The 22,940-nt window shown below is 39.7% G+C and overlaps 2 protein-coding genes across 2 annotated transcripts in view; one reads left to right on the top strand and one right to left on the bottom strand.

The window, feature by feature from the left end:
• Positions 1-16,947, bottom strand: part of CFAP92 (cilia and flagella associated protein 92 (putative)) — a 34,291-nt gene extending 17,344 nt beyond the window's left edge. The window contains exons 1-7 of the mRNA XM_050712813.1: positions 16,831-16,947; positions 13,266-13,473; positions 11,734-11,865; positions 9,629-9,710; positions 5,186-5,346; positions 2,967-3,062; positions 209-393 (exon numbers count right to left, since the gene is read on the bottom strand). Coding sequence (XP_050568770.1) covers positions 209-393; positions 2,967-3,062; positions 5,186-5,346; positions 9,629-9,710; positions 11,734-11,865; positions 13,266-13,473; positions 16,831-16,947 — 981 coding nt within the window. The remainder of the gene's footprint in view (positions 1-208; positions 394-2,966; positions 3,063-5,185; positions 5,347-9,628; positions 9,711-11,733; positions 11,866-13,265; positions 13,474-16,830) is intronic.
• Positions 16,948-22,124: 5,177 nt separating this feature from the next.
• EFCC1 (EF-hand and coiled-coil domain containing 1) overlaps positions 22,125-22,940 on the top strand; it is a 52,459-nt gene continuing 51,643 nt past the window's right edge. Inside the window, exon 1 of the mRNA XM_035558419.1 lies at positions 22,125-22,802. Coding sequence (XP_035414312.1) covers positions 22,125-22,802 — 678 coding nt within the window. The remainder of the gene's footprint in view (positions 22,803-22,940) is intronic.

The following is a 22,940-nucleotide window of genomic DNA, read 5'->3' as shown; positions in this document are numbered from 1 at the left end:
TGGAAAACACAAGGACTTTTTTTTGTTGCCAGTGCCTGTGATACACAAGCACTAATCTGGCCACATCTCTTTCAGGAAATCTTAGTCATATTACCCAATTTTGTTACTAGTAAGGAAAGCTCTCTTTAAAACTATGTCCATATTTGAAGCAAAGATACCTGAGGGTAACAAAGGATTTCCTCCAGACAGAAATAGTGGTGTATGTTACCTGCAGCACTTCTATTGGTACAGGGGTGTTTGGGAGACAGGTAGCCGAATAAATCTTTATAATCAGTGGGTTCAATTCATGTCTTTGTCTTTCAGACAGGAGAGGTGTTTCTACAGTGAAAGTCGCATAAGCATCTAAAACTATCGGATTGTTTTCTTCCAGTCGACTGATCACTGATTTTTCTCCTTTAAACATACAAGACGAAATACCATTAGACAAGCAGTCCCATCAAGGCATCAATATGTGATTATATTAGTAAAAAAAACCTCCACTGAATTTATATTAAAATAAAAGTATTATTTTAACTGCTTCAAATATTATCTTTTACAGTGAGGAAGTAAATAGTCTCCAAAACTGTTAGTAGCCCTATTTAAGCTATCTGTTGAAAGCACACAAGTTTCTTTTTGAAGATGCAAATATACAGTTCACATAAACATAAATATTAAAGCAGTTCCAAGACTCTTCATCAATTAAACTCTTTATTATAGAAGCACCTTTAAAATTTTTGCTTCTGATGGTCATTGTCACTCACTATGTCAAGATACATCAAATTTAATTTTTCTCTTCTCTTCCCTTGCTGCAGAAGTAACAGCATCTTACCTGTTAATACTCTGCTAGCCAAATACAAATTCAAATTCTAAAATGTGCCAATGCATGCAGCAACCCCTGAAGATGTATGCCTATCTTTTTCTTGTATTCCTATACCTAAATCAGGTGTACATTATGCCACACATTTTTAATGAAGTGGTTCTGGACAACTGGATCTAGGTGGCCCTGCTGGAGCAGGAGGGTTGTACAAGACAACCCATACAGGTTCCTTCCGACTGCAACTACTCTGTGATTTTATGACCTACCATTTCTTTGGAGGATGGAATACAAATGTATTGCTTCTCTGAAGGATCAAAGAGTGCAAACACTGTGGACAAGCTGAGATAATTACTGTGGAGTATTTTAAGAACTGCCAAAACACAAACTTACATGTTTGGCAGGATTTTTATTACATTACACAAAGGTGTAATGCAATAATTTTATTTAGAAAGTAGCATAGCAGTCACCCAGAACACTTCTCTGCAGAAGCTTCTTCCCAAACCTCTACTCAGAAGTACATTTACTTAATATCCTATTCAAATAAAATACAAAAGAGACTTGAATTTTGACTGTCTATGAGTTCAATGTACGTAAAACCACATTCCAACAATGCTGTCATGAAAAAACACAAGATTTTTTTGCCAGCCCTCCAAGTGTTGAAATACCTGACTGATGCACAGTAAACAGTGAACTGAAACACTAACACAGAATGACTGCATCTGGATCCACTTGGGCATCTACCAGCCCTTGTGAGCTACCCTGTACTTTGAGGTAGCAGTGACATGCTACACAGTGGCAACCTCTGTCCCAAAACATTATTGTCTGTAGATCCAAAGGTTGGATTGTAACTACGACCAAAAAAAAGTTAATCTCAAATGTGGATTATGTTAAACACTTGAAGTAAATAAAGCTGCACATCTAATATATTAGCATGTTTCTGTTACAACAATGTCTGCATAAATCAGATTATTCATATACTTCAGCAAATGGGTAATAATAGAGAAAAATGAGAGAAATGAGTGAGAAACTTTAAATCTACCCTTGTATCAGCAGGACAGAACTACAGGCATATGCTATAAGAAGTTACTAGGCATAGTTTCTAACACCTTTGATGCTATGAAACTTAAATAGTGACTCAATCTACTCTTAAGTTTTTTGAGATGTCTGCCCCAAACCAGGTATTTAAAAAAAAAAAAAAAAAAAAGGAAAATACATAGCCAGCACCTGATTTGTTTGCAGGGAACAAGCACAACCACAGAGATAGCCAACAACCTCCATTTCTAATGGCAGTTAGATTTCCTTGGCTATTTTCTCTCAAATTCTATTCCAAGATTAGTCACCGTGGTGTTACAAGAGGCATGGACCACAATGCAGTAATGCCACAAGCTGCTCTTTCAATCTTATGAGGAAGAGCCGTTCTTAGAAACTAGTGCAACAACACTTCTTCATACATACATATTTCAAAACATATTTCTTCCTGGCTGAGTGCTGGTAGGCTTAAAATAAACAGAAATTGATCTGATCACTCACTTAGATGTCAACACAGAAGGATAAGCAGAAAGGGTATTAGGCATGATGAACAAATGGAGAAGTCACCAGATTTTAAAAAATAATAATACAAAATTGTAGCTCTATGTGACTTCAGTTCCTGTAGATGCACTTGAGTTAGCCATTATGAGAGCTGTGTTATTGCCACAGAAACAGCTTCACCACAAGTGGCTTTGCTACCTTCATATATACACGCAGCAGCTCGTTCCGTGCTCCGCGACACTTAGTATTTCTGTCTATATGCACAGAAAAAAGGGAAGACTTAATTCACTGCACACAAAAATAGCACAACACATAAATACTGAACGTTAACCTTCTTACAATCAGAAAGTCACAGAAATAACCCACTTTCCTCTAACCAACATCCCAATTCTAACACGTTCTGAATAGAACAGGATACAAGAACTTACACGGGCACACTGATGTCAGCCTCCCCCAGATCAAAACCAAATCCTAAATCTTTCTTAACCTGCCAGCTTTGAGACAAACCATGAAATTCTGTAAGGACCTTTCCAAACAGTTTCCAGCAGCCAGACCCACCAGCATAGATGCTTCCGAGGCAGAGGCATGCAGTACACCTAGCATGCTGCTCCCTGCCTGCCTCTTCATTGCAGAGTAATACCTGAGAGGAGAGGCATGAGGTCCAACTGCAGCAAAGCAACGTCGTATTTCTTTGCTGTAGTAGCATCAACGTCTTTAGCAGCAGAACCTCTTTTACCTGTTAATGGAGGGCAGGGTTAGACTAAATAGGAAGGAGGAAACATCTTGCTGCCATTAATCAAAGAAAGAATTTAAAATTTACTGTAGTAGTAGGGTGACACTGAGCTATGCCACCTTAAACACTTCAAAACTGACACAGGCTATTAATTCAGTATGCTTAAAACTCTACTGTACAATCCACTGTATTATATATATAATCTCTACTTTACAAGAAATTTAGATTTGCAAAACCAGGCATTAAAATTTCATGGTATTGCCAAAATTTACCTTTGCCACCTTACTACTCTTCCCTTTCATATATGCATTGTTTCCAGAAACCTGTACTTTTTGACTCCACATCTACAAAACAGAAATAGTGCCACTCCTTTACCTCACAAGTGTATCATAACGGTAAACTTATCAATATTCATAATTTACACAGATGCTAAGCAATTATTCCCTAAAATCCTTTTGCCCACATTCAATCTTTACCCAACCAGTAAAAGCACAACCAATCCCAGCCGCCACCTATTTAAATCCTATCTTCAGATGCCTTGCTCAACAATTTAACTAAGTAAGCACAGAATTTCAGCAGAAGTAGCTTATGCATAGCAAAAGAAAAAAACATGCAGCAAGTGATCACAGCAATTTAAAATGAAAACTATAGAAATATTACTGCTATTGGTCTTGGTTTATTGTTACTCCTACAATAAAGGAATGGAAGAATGTTTTAATTCATTCACTTTTTTTTTTTAAAACACCTAAATGGAAAGAGAGAGAGGAATGCAATGAGTTTCTGAAGTTTTTTTCCCTTCTAATAACAATAGTTACGTGACAAGAAGTACTAGCACTACCAAAATTACATTGGTGAAAGAAAAACAGTGCACTGAACATAAGCAAAATGATATATAATACATAATATATACAAATATACAAAACGAGATATACACACAGAGAACTCCCTACAATATGTGTAACTGTTCATCAAAAGCTTGTAAATGGAAAGTTCCAACTGCCTTAATCACGAAAGGAATAGCGAGTGGAAGTTTGAGAGAGAATTGTGTAGAACAGATCATTTAAGGCATGGGTCTCCAGTGTCATGGGAAAGTAAGACCTAACCAGAGCCACAAAGTAAACAGGGCAGATGTAGTTCAGGGTTCAGCTCTTCAAATAAATTCCTGAGCTGCAACATGAGCTGCCTACCTCCATTTGTGCGCAAACAGGAAACCTCCAAAATGCCTGCCTATTTATCTGCATGCCCTGTTTTGCATTAGTGTTTTCTTTCCTGCTCTCCAAAAGGTCTTCATAAAAGCAGGAGCACCAAACTCTGCCAGTCAATGGCAAAAGAAAGCAGTCATCAAGCGGAGATTTGGTTGACACTACTGGTGCATTCACTTATTTTGACAAAACTACAACTGAGTATTATCATTTGTTCCCAGTGACGCTTACTGATAAGCTAATGTTTTTTTTATAACGTGTACCAGGGCAACATGGGCAGCAACCTTGTGATGCCATGCTAGTTCTTGGCCAGACAAGCATGCTATTTAACACAGGTGATTCAATACATGCTTCAGTACCCATTGCTGCTGTGGTTATCACCTCCTCCTCTCTCCCACAGAGCCTTAGTCAACTGAGACTCTCAAATGAGAGAGCAAAACATCACTCAGCAGGACTGTGCTTTTTCATTTAACAGCATGAACAAGCACTGGAAATAAATACGGGCTGTAAACCACAGATGACTTCTTGTGGCAATAGCAACACAAGTGATACGAAACAACAGCTTGTTAAGTTCTCAATTGTAATAGCTGGTTTAGCTCCAACATTAATTTTTAAATGTTTTACAAGTTTCATCATTGCACACCTGAGTCCCTTGCAAATATCCATCACTTCACCCCTGGAACAATGAAGTGGTGGGAAAAGCCCATCATCATCCCTGCTTCATAATACTAGCTAAGGAATCTGAAAGTTTGATTAGTCATGGGAGAAACACAAAAAGCTAATGACAGGACTGAGACTAAAACACAGGTCCTGTAACATTTACTTCTTTGTTTTAACCTTGAATTCCTTTTTAAAAAATAATACATAAACAGAATCCCATATCTACCTTTTAAAATCTAGTCCATAATTCCATCCAGAACTTACCATTAATGATAGCTATTTTGTCGGCTTGATACATCAGACTTCCCACACTATTGGTTGTTTTTTCAGCTTCTGAAATTATATTTCCTGGAGGTCCAGCAACTGCTTTCTGCTTCAGAAGTTGGGCCTTATCCACAGATCTGTCTTTTGCAAATATCACACCTCTGAAAACATGAAAAAGTTATGGTTATTTAAGAAATAAAAAAATAAGAAAAAATAAATAAAGCCCTGACATGCTGATGATTCCACCATTAAAAAAAAAAAAAAGTCAAGTCTAAAAGAGTTCAACTGCCAGAACATAAATGTAAAGATGATCAAAAAACAAAGGACAGCGACAAGATACATGGTCCTTCTCTTTTCAGTAAGAGACCAAGTAAGGACCTGAAGAGATGCATTAAGTAAAACACATTGTAGTACATACTGCAATGCTTTACTTACAGATTTTTCTCTACATCTGATTTACTCTTTGAGGAAAGAGAAATGTGTCTATTCCTGTTCACATTTGGTGTACACTGATACAGTTACAGACAGACCAGAAATCTGGAACGAATACAGTTTTGCTCTAGTATAAGAACAATTGTCTTCTTAGGGGAAAATGCAGATAGCAATGCTTTTGCTTAATTGTAGCATTAACCAGCTTCCCAAATTTTCATATCATCAGACAGCGCTGTAAATGGTTCTTCAGGAGACATTACACATTTTATTCCCTACCAATCTGATGTGTTACTGCTGCTGAAAAATGAGGATTAATCAGAAACAATAAAAAAGCTGTTTAAAACATAAGATTCTCATTGCATTTTAAATTTCCAGAATAAATAATTTTGTTGTCCTTGTCTCCAGTTCTCTGGTATATATTGCAAAAATATATATATATATATAGTTATATATTGTTTATATATATAGAGAGAGAGAGAGATATGTAGGGTAGCAGCACAAGACATCATGGTAAAATTGTTTTACATGTGAAGGGCACATTCAGCCCTAAAGATTCCTCACAACATGGCAATAGTTGTTACACAAACGATATTCATTTATTGTTTTAAAGACTTTAGTTAACCTAACACGCATTTTATTACTAATAACATAGACTACCATGTCATCTAGTCATGTCCAAGTAAAACCAGTATTACGTACTTTGGACACAAAGTATAAGTCTCCCTGACTACTGCCTCCATAGCTTCTCACAATGATTACTCTAAAGATTTCTGGTGCTAAAGACTGTCTTCGGTTTATCATATTTAATCTATGAACCTGTCTGTATAGCATTTGCTCTAAGATTTATTAATATGTGCAACATCTTCCATTTATCATTGGCATTAAATCATTAATATGTCTTTTCCTCCTCCTCCTCTGAGGGACTTTAATCTAGGAGGCCTAAGTTCTTCAGTTGCTTCACAAACTTTATTTCAGTTCAGACAGACATGTTCAGTAACCAACGAATCAAGACTGTGGCTGTAAAACTGGAAACACTGCATTTTTATAGCACTAAAAATAAAAATTCATTACACAGATTAAGTCAAGAATTTCCCAGATAACTCTACCTATCCCTAGAGATGTTTCCTAAAGGGTCATAATAATAGCTGGGGGTGGGGAGAGAGAAAGCTTTTTGTGCATTTTTGCACCTCTAAAAGTGATCAACATTAAACATAGTTTTCTAAGGTCTTTACATTCCTGTAAAAAATACTGTCAAAAGTGTTTATGTATGGTTACCTAAGTACTGAATGACAGACCATCAAAATAATCGCTTGGGGAACAAAAAATCTAAATAAAAAAAAAGTTTACATGTGGTTTTAAAAGTAAATGATCACACTAAGAGAAAAACAGACCTGCTAAAATTAAAATCAATAAGCTGTTTCTTTTGTATCAATAAAAGATAATCACTGCAAAGAGTCTGAGGCCCTAGAGACCATCACAATATGTAAGAACTGCCAGGTGTTGGGACTAAGTGAAGGAAACTGTACTGTGCAGTTCATGGAGGTAGTTCGGAATTTATTGCATTTGTTAGAAATCTCCCCACTGCACATTGAAAAGGCATACAGGATATCAGACCATATGTGGGCATTTACAACAGTACTGAGAATTTTTCTGGAACCAATTTGACTAATTTGACCAATTATTGTGACTATCATACTTCCTTGCTGTAGAGTTTTGACATAAAATGAGGGACGAGGGAAAATAATTCTTTAGAAAAGGAGATTCTTTTCCAGGTATGCAAAAAATCAGCAAAACTTTGCCAAGATAAAATTGGTAAAATATAACCTTCTGGATCTCAGATTAGCTTTCAGGGTAAGCGTAGGCTGCTTGTCAGATAACTCACTAGTCCTTCAAAAGGAACGATCATTGCTGTAATAATAGTTCTTTGAACATGAAGCTGGAAAAAACCATCATTCTTAATACAGATGGAATAAAACTGTTCAGGTATATGACAGAGCAATAGTGATGTACATTAAGATAAAATGTCCATTCATTTTATCCTGTTTGAGCTTCACTTTCAACAGATACTCTTTTCCAGAAGAACTAATATCCTGATAAATATTCCTACGTAGCTCTTGTGTCATTAGATTGTAACACCTCTAAGTATGTTTCCAGTAACCATTTTTTTTTGTTTTTAGAAATTTTAGAAATAATATTCTATCTAAAAAGGATTTATATTCCAATTGATCTGTACTGAAAATTAAGTTTGCATGAAAGCTAAACACATGCTCCTAATTTTGCAAGACACTGATCTCATTTGTTCCTGTTTTACCAGAATGTTGTTACTGGCATGACAGATGGTATAAATACAGGCAGGCAAACAGCAGCAGCACAAGGAACTACTACACTTTAGGAATTAAACTGGACAAATATTTTTATATATTACCAATAAAGATGTCTAAGAAATGTGCAGCAAGTCCAAAGGTAAGGTAATGCCCTGGATTTCTACATTAAATCTTACATAATATGGTCACTCATTTTTGAGCAGGAATGATGCCCTCATGGGACACAAAGCAGCAAAAATTCACACTCAGAAATACATAGCTAGATTTCACCAATGCTATTTTTGGAATAAAAAACTTAGTTTCAACAGCATCTTTTTAAGGATAGTTTTAGACTTAAAGGAAACCTATCTGAAATATACTAAAGATTTTGCTTCCATGTTCAATTTAACATTCTTGCAGAATTTTTTCATCTCTACAAATGCATGTTTCTTTTCTGCCACACAAAACCCATACCATTTGAACTAAAAGATTCACTTACAGATGAACTGAGTTCATAAAGCTGTGCTGAAGGCATTAAGAGTCCTTTCACTGACTTCATTATCTTTTGATCAGGGTAACCTGACTAAATCTTGTTCAGGAGAGATTCTTAAACTAGCATAAGAGTATAAAATGAGAAAGCACATCACAGAATACAGGATTGTATTAGTTATTTTGTGCTATCAACACCAATGCATTTTTTAGAAGCAGATCGTGACCCTTGAGAAAGTAATTAAAGAGGGTTGGTTTTTGTTTATTTTTTTCAGATGACATTCTGGATTATGTAATTTGAGATACACCCTATTCATGATTCATTTCTATTGCAAGTGTAAAGTTTTCCGCTATGAATAATACCCAAGAAAAGCATGGATTTTTTTTTTTTAAGTTAAGTTTCTCAAGGCTTGAACCCTTTAACCTTTCTATAATTTTAGAAGGTTGCATGCTGATTGTTAGAAATTTACCACTGGAAACAGTTATTGTTTGTTAGATCAGAAGAATGAATAACTGTTCCTAAAAACAGAACAGAAGAAATAAGGAATTATGCTACTACAGCACTATAAACTCAGGATTCTCTCACTTCTTTTGGAAAAATAATCTCATGTTTATATCAACTTAATTTAGAGAGGACTTTGATCCAATATAGATTCATAGCTATAGGACTGATTCACTGAGTTCACAAGCCAGCAAAGCTTGCTTTGCTAGCAAACTTTTACTGTTGAGCTTACTTTACTTTCAAAAAGAATGAAGTACCCTGAACAAACCCCTCACCGCTACCCCTGCCGCCCACTTCTCAACACCTTCAGTTGAGCAACTAGTGGTAGACTAGCTCCCAGTTTCTCCTCCATCTAGTCTCAGTGAGCCTATCTTACCCCACAGATCAGAAGTCGCAAGACACAAGTAAACAGAAGAAAAACATGCACAAACAGGTAAACTGCGCAAAGTCTGCTGGTTTATGTATTTTTTTTCATAAGCAGCTAAATATATTGTAACAAGCTTGATGTATATCAAAGGGGGCATTAACACTTTTGCTCCTCTCCTACAGTCACAGCAGGCTTGACTGCAAAAAGTACTGGTGCAACAGTTAACCACTTCTGAAACCATGGTATAATTATAACAAGGTTAAAAAAAAAAAAAAAAGATACCGAAAAACATTTACATACGGTCAACTATAGTTTTAACACGTTTTCCAAAGCAAGTGCAACATTCTTACCTCACTGTAAGGACATCATCCGTCCTTGAAGGATGTGGTAAACCATAACTAGATGCTCCTGCTTCATTCCAATCTGTTTCTTCTGTGGAATTAAAACAGGTTTCACATTTGTTAATAAGTATCTCTATGTTTGTTTAACTCACATCAGACTAAGAAAAGCATCTGTAAGCTCTACTAAATAACAGCAAGAAGCCCTATGCAAGCTGTATTTGTAACTCAAAACCATGATACATTTATTTTTTGTGTTCATGACAAGGACATGCTTTTCCGATAGCTATCCTAGTGAATTAGAAAAAAAAATAATAATAGTGATAATATTCCCAGTGTCCAGATCTCTTACACAGAGCACATATAGAAGTGCCCTAATATTTGTTCAATGCTTATATATGCCAGAAGTTTGGTATACTATACCTCACTTCAGATGTCATTTATTGAAAAGCAGTCACAGATCTAAGTGTTAATTACTCAACATTTAGCATCACGATGTATCAGCCTTAATTAGAGTGAGATGTATGTCTTAATTACAGTAAGATTAGAGCAAATCAACACTGTATGAGTGGCAAGAAGAATCTGCACTTAAAGAGCTGAATAAATTCCACACAATAAAGAACTAAATTTGCCACTATCTGCAAGTAAGCAAAAATGGAGCAATGGAATATTAGGTTTTTACCTATTATATAAACAGGACATTGAGAAATTATAATTACTTACCTATTTTACACAGCACAAGTAGTTGTACACCAAATAGTGCACACAGTTTATCAAGGTCAATGAAAAGAAACATAAAGAGACCTTCAGAGCAGTCCTTTCTTCCCTACAGTAGGATGGGTTTGCATTGAACCAAAAAAATTGGATTTTTCCATTCATCTGAACTGTAAGCTAGATTCCTGTCCTTATCTCCCTGAACACGTCGTACCTTTGCAGACTTCAGTTATTTGGTCCACCAGTTCTCTCTGGACCCATCACTAGATGGCACTACTACCAAAATGCAGATACATTCTGCCAGTCTAATTACACCAGGAATTCACGTGCTCCTTTGATGAAGCATGTCATGAATCGTTAGAAAAATTAAAAACAATTTTAAAAGACAATCAGATGAAGCCGGTGACACAGTGCTCCCCAAAAGGATACAAGGAGTCTTTCATCAGATACTAATGTAGGAGGAAATCATGTTATCAACTGAATCTCCAGAACCTTACTGCAGTTCCCTCTGGAGAATTCTACCTAAACACTTGACAAGTCCCAAGATTTTCTGTCTGTAGATCAAACAAAATAATAGACATAACACAGAGAGAAAATTTAGGTCTTAGTTTTATTTTCACCATTAAAATACAAAATTAAGGAAAAAAGTGTTTTGATACCATATGCTTTCTGAGTTCACAGCAGAGTACTTTGCACAGTTCAACAGTGCCCAGGCACAAAGAGATCACAGGGGCCAGCTCTCCAATCAAGGGACTTAATAGGGCCCCAAAAGAAACAAAGGAACTACCAGCAGCATTTAAGATTTGGCTACAAACAACACTGCCACTAGATGGAGAGTTTTTCCCCTTCTTTGCTTAAATGATGCTGCCACTGCTGAACACTACACCAGATACTTCTATTTGCAGCAGCATTGCAGCAGTTTCTCAACTGGCACAAGGAAAGATCAGATCACTAAACTGCATAAAATCGGGATACCCACTTATGTCAAAACTATATTTTCATACTTCACCACGCACTAGCAATTCAAAGGAAACAACATTCTGCTGCTGGACGTCAAGTAATTACCAGCAACAGAGAAACAATAAGAATCTAGAAATGTATGGTCTACTCAAGCTTCTAGATGTTAATGCAATCACTTACAAATGTGAAGCAGAAGAAAAACCCTCATGCTTTTTTCTAGTGTCCGTTGAAAACCTTCCATGAGCCAGCTAAATCTCTTCTGTGTCCCAATTCTCTTCCAAAGCTATTAAAACCTTGCTCCAACTATAGTGTCCTCAGACTTACTGCAACACTTCGCTCCCTCTGTAGATCCCTGAGTCCTGTTCCTGCTCACCCATTCCTCGAGGTGCCAGTTACATTCCCACTCCAGTTCAGCCCACAAAACAGTTCCAGTTCTCATATACCTTTGACAGGAAGGGCTGAAGACTCTTTCTGTGCTTTGGATTTCTTTGCTTCTTTAATTTTTGTACAGCTGGGTGGTGGCTGACTCTCTTCAAAGAATTTTCTTTGCAATAGCACTGTGTGTTTTACCCCACCTATCAGGACAAGGAAAAAAATTCATTGATAGGGACTTCATTGCTTATTCTGCTTGAGACACTCAAATTTTGAGCAATCATTTTCCCCTGGTACGTTCCCCTTTTCCTACTCTGTAAGAAACCACTCCAAGATTTCAATTCTGTTAGTCTGGAAATCAAAATCAGCAGGGTTATCTCAAAGCCCGGAGAAGAATCTAGCATAGAACGTTCCCCCTGTGTACTATAACACAATGCACATTTGGAGGAAAATGTTGGGGCTGGTGAGGTTTGCAGCAACTCCCAGAATACTGGGCTTGCACACGTGGCAAACAGCCCCGGCAGTGTGATGAGCGGGACCTCTCCATACAGACTCCTCTGCAACAGCGCAGCTTCAGGAAGGAAAACTTTCAATCCTTTGTCTTGCCTTGCCCCCATTGCTAAACTGTACAGCAGCTGTTCAGAAAAGAACAGCTACAGATGAGTTTCCACTCCTCAACAACAGCTACAGAGGTGCTCAATCTCTCTTACAGACATAAAACAAATGCTGTCAGAAGTTTCCATCAATTGCAAACCCCATTTGCTCACAAAGCCCACCACATCTGAGCGAACATTCGTTACTATCAGTTCAGTTACAAAGAAACCCAAGCCTGTATTAACTGGCATTTGAAATCTTGTAACATCACCAACTCTCAATCCATTTATACATATGGAAAAGAGAGTATTACAGTATTTAACTAATAAATTAAGCATATTTTAACAGTAAAACTAATTTCAACAGTAGTTCAGACTCTTCAGAACAAAGCATACCCCACTTCCTACGTATTTTATCTTATGGTTAGTTAATATAATAAAGATTGAGATCTCATTTCATACATGTCCATAAGGAGCTCTAACAAGGTCTCTCTCTAATTAAATTAACTCAACTAATAAATCAGCTAATAAAAAATAGCTCAGTTACAAAATAGATGTATTTGACACCACTGACCTACAACCAAAATTGGCCAAAATTTAGCCATAGATTTAAGTTACAGGGTTGTGAGAGGTAACAACAGAGAGAGGTGAAACAGAAAGATGTGCAGCACAAAACCCAGCTGTACAAGTTTCACTCCTCAGGACAACTACAAAAAAAAAAAAAAACCACTGAAAAAAGCACACTCACTGTACCACTACTATCCAACAGTCTCAAATAACTCTTTAGTTTACAAAGATTTAGACAATAGTCTCAATTGTATTTTTCTGCTATCAACATTTTCAGAAACTGATGCATTCATTAAAGTGCATCAAAGTACATACAAGCCAGAATTATTTTAGTGAGAATAACATATGAATAATAATCAAATAATCTCATTGACAACTTATTAATAGGTGCAGTCACTGTTTCAACGCACATTTTATAATGTGTCTGTTTGCACTAGACTTACCAACAGCCTCTGCATCTCTTTCTAGAGAAGAAACAAAGCTTGGTTTACTAAGCCTTGCTTTAGAAGAAACTTTGTCCTTGGCATCCCAGAGTTTTAAAGTTATTTTGTGATCCCTTAGTTTTATTAGATATTCGTTGGTGACATTGATATCAGTACTATGGTTCCATGATATCCACATCTGGTCATTTTCAAACCATGGCATAATAGTCTATGAAAACAAAGATGAAAGTCTTTACAGAAGCTGACCAGTACAGAAGAAATTATATTCACATGCTGACCGCTGTCACCACTGCTCTCGAAGTGTACATTGCTTATTTCTCCAGCTCATGCTGGATCTTACGTGTATCCCCTTTCTCTGTGTCAGAGCAGTATATTTTGCTAGATTCATACAAAGCAGTCTTATCAAGCCAAGGTCTGATATGAGACATGAGGTAAGAAAAAACAGCCATTAAACTGTTGTTCAGCATGACATGGTGGACTGAATGCTTAAAGGAATAGTATGAAAGCTAATATATACTCTTTAAAATACAGAATCAAAGCACAAGCATTAAACTTCAGATATAATGTGAATGCTGGTAATCTCTAAGAACAAAACGCTCATCAGAGTTGCCAATATAACACATTTCAATCAGAAATTTCACAAGAGAATTTTGTTTAAGAAGAATCTCAAACCGATACTCAGAAATAATCAAAGTCGGCCGTTAGACTGATTGTCATGCAAAGACAAAACCCGAGAGCATACAGTACTAGATGATCTCATCAAATCTACTCTGTGAATAGGAGAATATATGATATGGTGAAAATCCAGTAAGTATTCATGTAAGAGAGAAAAGCAGAATTTTGTTCTTAATGTCATTTTAAATGTCATCTTTCACGTACATAGACACATATACAATGTGCATAGCTAGATTCACTCGCAATTCTGTATTACAATGAAACTGGGGCTAATGTGCCAAGACAGCCTCAACTTCTGAGGTCAGTGTGCTATTCCGTAAGGTCACAACTGTACGGTCTCAACCTAACAATTCTTATTTACATTTATCCATTGTGATAGGTTTGGTATTTTTCTTGACTGTTCCTTTCTCTTCCCTCACTTGTGTTTTATTATACTACCAAAATAAGCCTCAGTATGTCACCTAACGTGGAGAATACTTCCTAGAAAATTCTACTTTTTGTTTCAGAGGATGATTCTTTGCCATCCAGCTACTTCTACCTCCATTACTTTTTCTCCTTCAGAACACTGCATTTCTTATGCTTCTTTTATAAGTTATTCATGCTTCAACAGCACTAGTTACGTAGTTAACATGACTGTACTAGGATGGTAAACATATATGTTTACCATATAAATATATATATGCTTAATAAACAAAAAAGATATGTATGTTATACAGATTGTTTTAAGTCTGTACTATAGGCTAAATATTGACAGGCTTGTTATATGACATTTTACCTCTACCCATCCCCATTTCAGAGGAATTTTCAGTTTCTGCTAATATTCTCTGAGGTCAGATTGCAGCGTATGGGATTTATATGTAAACAATTTACTGTGTGTCCCTCATCTTTCCACCCCTTGAAAATTCTGCTTCAAGTAAGCTACCCTTCAAAGCTGGAACGGACAGTCGGCAAGGATATACACATATTTTTTCCTGTTACAGAAGACTTTAATTAAAATGAAAATGAACAAGAAAAGTTCCTTACCAGAAAATGTCAGAATTCAAAAATGAAAGCTTCACAGTCACTTAAGGTTTAGAACATAAATGACTACAGTGAGGATGATGCCATGAACATCTGACTTTTCAAAGGTCAAACAAGTATTTCTCTATGCACTTGTGTTATAATTAAAAAAGAAAACTACGATGGAGACAAGATTTGTATGTTATGTAAGCTATTAAATAAATATATACAAGGAAAATACACAATGCCTAACTTATTATTAAAATTCTCCTATACGTTCACTCACTGAGGAAGTTAGCCCAGCTGTCAGTTTCTTTTCGTGACATTTGGATTGAGCCCCTGGAGCTGTCTGTTTACAATGAAAAGAGAATAAGACTCCATGAATAGGAAAAAAAAGGAAAACAAATGAAGTTGCATAATAACAAAAAGAAAAATATATAAATGTAATCTCAAAGGTAAGAAATATGACAGGAGATTACAATAGTGGATAAACGGAAATAACTTAGCTTGTTATATCAAAATAGACAACAATTAATATCACTGTTTAAAAGACATTTGATGGGTTATATTTCTGACAGAATGCTGATATTTACACGGTGTTTCTACATACTTAAAAGTTAGGCACAGTTGACAAGAAAAAGATCTGACCATGTTACCTATCATACCTCAAGTTCTAGGAATGGTGTGTAACTCTTAGGTTGTATTCATTGCTGATCAATGATAGGGAAGTGAGAAGAGTAGACAGTCAATTTAAAGGTGTAAGACATTTTGACTAGCAAATTATTTTATCTACTAGTTCTTTTTTAACTGATTCACTCTCTTCCTACAGGGAATTAACACACTCATTTCAGAAGGCAGGTCTTCCAAAATTGTGCTTTTGCAATAGAAGCTCTGTGACCCGTACAAAAACTCTGAGCTTACTTTATGTTCAAACTTCCCTTCTTATGTACCTTGAGGCATAATAATAGTTCTAAAATGAATTAATAGACTAATACTACAACAAACCACGTACAATAGTGACTTAACTAACTGAATCATCAATTCTGAAAACACAAGTAGTTTTTACTTGCAGAATTTTCACCAAAAAAATAGAACCATGTTCATTAATAGTAAGTAACAATTTTGTAGCTGGCTTTTAGAAGACAGATGCAACAAACCTTCAAATCGATAATTGGTCGTTAAGATTTAGGCAAATAGAATACAGTCTCAAGTCTTCTAAGCCATCTTTAATAAGTTTATTCAGATAAGTTCAGATAGTAGGATACAATGTTTGAAAAGCAAGTCTTTTTTTCAGATGATTTTAGCACTGGCTTTTTAGAAATAATTTCTAAAAAAACTAAGGTGTATTCAGCACAATATATCTAATTTTTATGTTCACGGATTTGAATGCACAGCGCTCAGATGTGTCTGAACACCAAAAAAAAATAGCAAAATTCTTCAAGTACCTTAAGATCTTTTTCTCCTCAACACAGATCAGAGGCATAAATTTCAGTTTTTCTTCATTTTAATGGAATGATATTAAATATTTATGATATTCATCATAATTGTTGGAATATAAGTAGATGCCTTTGAATTATTATATTATTATCTTGGTACTTAAAAAATATAATTCCAACTAAACTGATAATCTAGAGGAAAATAAAAGTATTTTTCAGCAGATAAAAATGCTTTGAAATGCATCGGCCTCTTACTATAAATTTAAGAATTTTCTGCTGGTCCGGATTAGGAGCGTCAAGTTCTAACCTCAGTATCTGTTTCTGTATCTGTGAGCGCAGATAAGGTCTAAGCAGTTGTTAAACCAATATGCAACTACAACAGTCCACTGTTGAAAACATTCACCTATCTCCTACATACAAAATTTGGGATTACTCAGTCTTATGGTATCTTTTACCTTGGAATCAGGTTCTGCAAGCAGCTTTGCAACCGTCCCAAACACTACCAAATCCAGTTTTCTAGGAACGAGATCATCTGGTAAAAGGAAGTACTCCACGTGATAGCAACGTTGCATTCTTACGATAGCTCCCGATTCATCGGCTGGAATTCTCTTTCCTCGCCTATCAGGCGGATTGGGTATCTTCTGCTTTTGCTCTAGAGAGAATATTGGAATTATCTGGAAGTGCCAAATGATATCAAAGATGATATTCATGGCAAAATTAATGCTGTCCGCAATGATCAAATGGTAACGGGAGTTCAAAAGTGCATTTCTAAGTTCCTGAGAGATCTACTCAGGAAAATTCAAATCAACTAACATCTTAGCTACCACTATCTCCTTAAACCACTGGAGACTGCCAAACGAGTTAGAGAGTAATGAAAAGGGTTCCTAGGAAAGCCTGCATCAGGTACTTACTTGTAGCCAAGACAGGGACAGCTAGTGAGACCGTGAACGTGCAGGTGACAGTATGCGAGCCATCAGGTTCCACTGAGCTTTCCTCTGAAGGGACGAGCCTGCCGCTTTCACCCTCTGTGGCCAGATCACCACCAGCCTCAGGCACCCCTGGGCTTTCAGGCTCAAACTTTTCAGATGTGCTTTTAGAGTGGGCTGTGTTCAGGTCTGCCATCTCTTCTTTATTTTCTTCCTCCATCTCCTCCTCATCCACTGCCTTCTAATTCTCACACTTTTGCTTTGCCGTTGTATAGTCAGAAAAACGGCTCAACGACTACGAAACAAGAACAGTCTTATTTCAGTGCTGCTGTGCAGAACGAATAAAAATCCCTACAAGAACCTCAGCAGCAGCAAGGCAGGATAGTATTAGGAGGAACCCAAACGTTCCCATTTCTAAAACTTTTTCGAGGTAGCGGACACCCCCACACGCGATGGATCCACCACCAGAGTCCGCCCCGCCCACCAAGGCCCGCAGCAGACGGCAGGGCCGCCCTCACACGTGCCCCAACGGCCGTGGCGCTGAGGGGCCGACGCTCGGCCCCGACCGTTACCCCCGGGCTGGGGCGCTCCCCCGACGGCAGCCACCGCTCCCGGCTGGGCCGGGCCTGGTCCCCGCGGCCCCGGCGGTGCCCTCCCCTCAGCGCCCCGGCAGGGACCCGCCGCGGGCGGCCGCCTGAGGGAGGGTGGCGGCGGGCCGTGCCCCGGCAGGACCGGGTGTGGGCGCGTTCGCGTCTCGCTCGACTCGGGAGCATTTAGGTACCTGCTCCTAACAGGAGTTGTGGAGCCCATGTGGCAGGGCCCGGGTTGTGTCTCTGCTACCTGCAGCCTACATCAGAACTGCTGACAAACTCACCAGCTGCAAAATCCACGGGGACTGCAAGCCATGTTCTGGTCTCACTTTACTATTGCAAACTTGCCCTTTTCCCCCTTCATTTACTCTGAAATTTGTTCATAAAATACAAACATTTACCCCATGAGCACCACTAAATAAAAGTTGAAAGCAGTGGATTTCTTTTTCTCTCAGTGAAGTAGGAGAGCCTTAAAACTGTTCCAGATGCTGAATAGCTAAGAAATGTCAACTAAAACATCTGGTTATTCTGAGAGCTGCAGCTGTTTCCTCTGTAGTCTACGTAATGTGTTGTTTCTTCCCTTCAAATGGTTTAGACCAAGAGAAAGACCACAATGGAGTTGGCAATAGCACTCTCCCAGGATAAAATCCAAATTGCAGTTGGGTTCCTTTGCTGGCCTCAGTGGTCTCCCATTAGGTCCATAGCAGAAGAGTCTCCAGACACCAGTTCATGTCCATTTTTAATATATACGTTCTTCTTACATTCAGAAGCTTACTAAGATTCCCTAAAGTAGTTTCTGAAACTCTTTGTTGTATCCATCCCATACACTCTCCATGCAGCTAAACATACAGAACATCTTTGCAGCTTTTTACACAGCTTATCAGAATTACCTACATGCTCACCAGATGTGTATATCTAAAATCTTGTATTAAATGAAAAATATCTGCAAGCAGGAGCAGAACTACGTGACAGATAGGGACGATCAATTACATTTTCCTTCTTTGTCTTACTGCATACACAGAGCTGTTCCAAATATGCTGGACCCAACAAACAAAAAGCCAACGCCTAACATTTCTGGAGTTGCAAGAAACTTAAAGAACATGCCAAGAACAACATCACACCACTAATATTATTTTAACTTATCTCTGAAGTTCCTTGTGAAAGCAACTGTTTCATAAACACCAAACAATTAAAAAAAGTATAACATCATGGCATAACTTTGTTGGAAAGGATTTGAAAAACAAATTTTAGGTACTAAGCACTACATTTTCACTTTTCTCCTTGGGAGGAGAAAGTCTGGGCAGGGTAAAATAATTTTTACAGTAATGAAGTGATCTTTGCTGTGAGATGAGCATTCTCCAAAGCCAAACAGTTCTGGCTGGCTCTGTGCTGCACTACTGAATGAAAGCCCACCACACAAATGAGGCTAGACTACTGATATCCTGCAATGTGAGACACAAAAGGTCCTTGGCCCTGCCACATGTATGAACTGTGAAATAAAATAGGAACATAGTTAAATTAAGTGCAAAACATTTTTCTCTATAAACATAGTTTATATGCCTTTCCTAATCCCACCGCTATCTAACATAATTTAAAACAGCATTCCATCAATGATGCTGGCAAACTTAAGTCTAATTGTGGCAACTGTTGACTTCTTAAAATAAAAATCTCCAGTTAATTAATTCCAATTGCAGTATTTCAGTATACTTCTAATTTCCAACTACTATCACAAGACTGTAGAAACAGTCATTCCCTTCAAATCATGCTTTGCCATCAGCTCTTATCTACAGTTAGGACTCTTCCAAGACCATTTCATGACGGAGTGTACTATCAGAACTGGTAACAACTTCGTAAAAAAGTTTTTGAATACTTAATAAAAGGTTGCCATGCCTCTGAGCAGATTTAGAGAATAAGTCAAGGAACAGGCAAGCCTTGTCTGGGCCATGTAAGATCTTAGTCTTGCTATAGACAGGAGTAAACACAGCAGTCAGTGCCATTACACTGCTACAGGCTTTTCCATACCACTGCTAGCAGTAGTGCTGCAATGGAGAAAAAGGTTAAATATGTAGGAATTCACGTTTTAGAGTTTTGTTTTGTTTTTAAAGGCAGGTTGCAAAAAGAAAGCTTACTTCTACCAATCCAAACCCCATGTTACAGAGAGGCTACAGTGACATTGGAGCTCTCTCTTAGTCTATTGCTTCTTCAGTTGTCCAGTGTTTATAATTACTGGGTTTGGTGGTTGTTTTTTTTTTAGAAAGTGTGATGCAAACAACACCATCCAGGATCAGAACTTCTTTGAAAAAGCAAATAAAATATATAGACCAAAGATTTGTTGTTTTGTTTGTTTGTTTGTTTTGCTATTACCTAATGTCTGCTTTCTTTCAGAGATGAAACTTTGGTGAATTGACATCATTCTGACATACTCGTATCCCTGTTGTCATGATAACACAGAAAGTCAGATATTCATCATGCATTCGGGTCCTTCATTCTTGTGAAGCAGAAGAGGAGCAGACAGGCAATGAGCAATTCATCAGAGACACAAATGCTCCCCAGTGCCATTAACAACACCTCTCTTCTAGCCAGAGATACCACCAAGAAACCCAACTGCAAACGGTAGTGCTGACATAAAATTTGTGCTGGCATCTTTATAGCCTGGTAAAGATTCTGTCAGTCTTAAAAGCAATTACTTCCACCTGGTAAGTATTTTTACAATTTAAACTAGCTAGACCAAAACAAGTTTAAATTGTTGCATTGTCTAGCTTTAGGTTATTGGGGATCAGTGCATTTGTTGTGTATGGATAACAGATGTGGATTTACATAACATCTGCTAAAAACATTGAACGTGTATGTTTTGTCTTTCCTGTCTTTCTCTCTGATACTGCACATTCAGTAGACCCTAAATCAATTTCTTTCAACGTCAACATTATCAGTCTGAGAAAACCTGAAGTTTATAGGTATACATTTCTATGATAGTGTAAATGAATATATATACATTAAGCATGAAAAAACCCTATCAGTTCATCCAGCCTCTCTGCAAGTCAATCAGAACTGTAAGTTGCTAATGTGTCAATTCAAACGAGGAAAATGAGAGAAACACTCTTTAAATGTATAAAGAAAATCAAAAATAAATAAATAAATCCATGAAAGGGACAGGAGATTCTTAACGACTGCAAAATTATGAACACACTACTATTTTGTATAATAAATATACAGAAGATAATTGGTGGATAAAACTCAGCATTCGAGAATAAGGAGCCTGATGCTGGGGAACACTGAGTACCCTGAGGGAACATGGGGTCTTGTAACATAAAAACCTGAAGGAGATCTTCAGCAAAACAGCTTTTCACATTGCCAGTCTACCAAGCAAAGTGATCAAAAATCTGGTTTTTAGGAAAGAGGGGTATTAAGAGATTTTCTTGTAAATCATGCTTTTTCTAGATGATGCACAGTACGTGAAATTATAACACATTCCCCAACAAGCATTCCCATTCAACTGTGGGAAGCAAAAGCAGCAGCAGGGCCCCAGAACACTAGCAGACCTCACCCACCCTGAAACTCCTCAGGTGGGACCCCTGCCCTCGCTCCATCCGTGCCCAGCCCAGGCCCCTGCCCGTCCCTGCATGATGCTGTGGGTGTGCCTGTCCCTGGTCCGTGCCCAGAGCCCTGGCGGCACCTTGGATCCGCACCGCAGTCCTGGCCCCATCTGCTGCTGCTCTTGACAGGACATCTTGGGTGGCCCCGGGACCCGGTTCGGCACCTCGCCTTGTCCGGGCTGCTTGTGGAGCCTGTGGCCGCCACCCCGGCACTGCCACCCCACGGGCACAGCCAGGGCACCTCCAGCCTGTGTCAGTCCCAGCGGAGCTGTCGGTGCTGCCCGTGCTGCCCCGGCTGCGCTCACCGAGTGCCGGCCGGAGGCTGCTCGCTGCCCGCCTCAGCTGCTGCTCACGCGGGGCAGGCAGACAGCGAGAGCAGAGGCGGCTTTCGAGCACTGGAACAGAACTGCTTGAGACCCGGTACCCCCCTTTCGCTCACACCTAGTTTCTGAAGACCCCGAAGGGGACAGACACCCTGCGGGACAGACACCCTGCTTTAGAAAGCTCCCTCCTCTGCACCCGGTTAACTTTTGATTAACTTGGCGGGGGCGGGCCGGGGCGGGCCCGGGGCGGGGGCAGCGGCAGGGAGCGGGGCCGGGGCCGGGGCCGGTGCTCGGCGGGCTGCGGGCGGGCGGGCGCGATGGAGCCGCCCGAGGGCTGGGACCCGTACGGGCGGCCGGCCCGGCGGACGCAGTGGCTGGTGAGCGCCCTGGCCTACCACTACGGGCTGGACCGCGGCGTGGAGAACGAGATCGTGGTGCTGGCCACCGGCCTGGACCAGTACCTGCAGGAGATCTTCCACCACCTGGACTGCGCCGGGGAGGGCCGCATCCCCGGCGAGGATTTCCGCACGCTGTGCCAGGTGCTGGGGCTGGGCGAGGAGGCGGCGGCCGACCCCGAGGAGCGCCTGGCGCTGCGGGAGGGCCTGGCGGCCGAGCTCACCTTCCGCCAGTTCCACGCCCGGCTCTGCGGCTACTTCAGCACCCGGGCGGGCAGCGCCCCGCGCCGCGCCGTGCCGCGCCTGCCGCTGGGCCGGGAGAGCGAGCACATCGAGACCCAGATCCGGCTGCGCAGCCCCCGCCGCCGCCGCCGGGACGCGGCCGGGCACGGCTCGGCGGGGCGGCGGGGGGGCGGCGGGGAGGCGGAGCGGCGGCCGGCGGCGCCCTGCTCGCGGGAGTGCTACGAGGAGATCGTGGCGCTGGAGCAGGCCGAGGACCGCATCGCCAAGCTGGAGGAGGAGAACGGCAACCTGCGGGAGCTGGTGGAGGATATGCGGGCAGCCCTGCAGAGCAGCGACGCCCGCTGCCTGGCCCTGCAGGTGAGTGCCCGGGGCCGCCCCCGGAGCCCCCCAAACCCCTCTGGGCTCCGGCCGCGGCGCCCCGAGCCCAGAGGGAGCGGTGCGAGGAGCCCGGGGCAGACCTGTGCTGCTCCTCCTCTTTGGCGTTAACTGGTGAGC

This window comes from Cygnus atratus, chromosome 10, assembly GCF_013377495.2.
Source record: "Cygnus atratus isolate AKBS03 ecotype Queensland, Australia chromosome 10, CAtr_DNAZoo_HiC_assembly, whole genome shotgun sequence".
NCBI classification, from domain to species: domain Eukaryota; kingdom Metazoa; phylum Chordata; class Aves; order Anseriformes; family Anatidae; genus Cygnus; species Cygnus atratus.
This window is presented reverse-complemented; position numbering and strand designations above follow the sequence as displayed.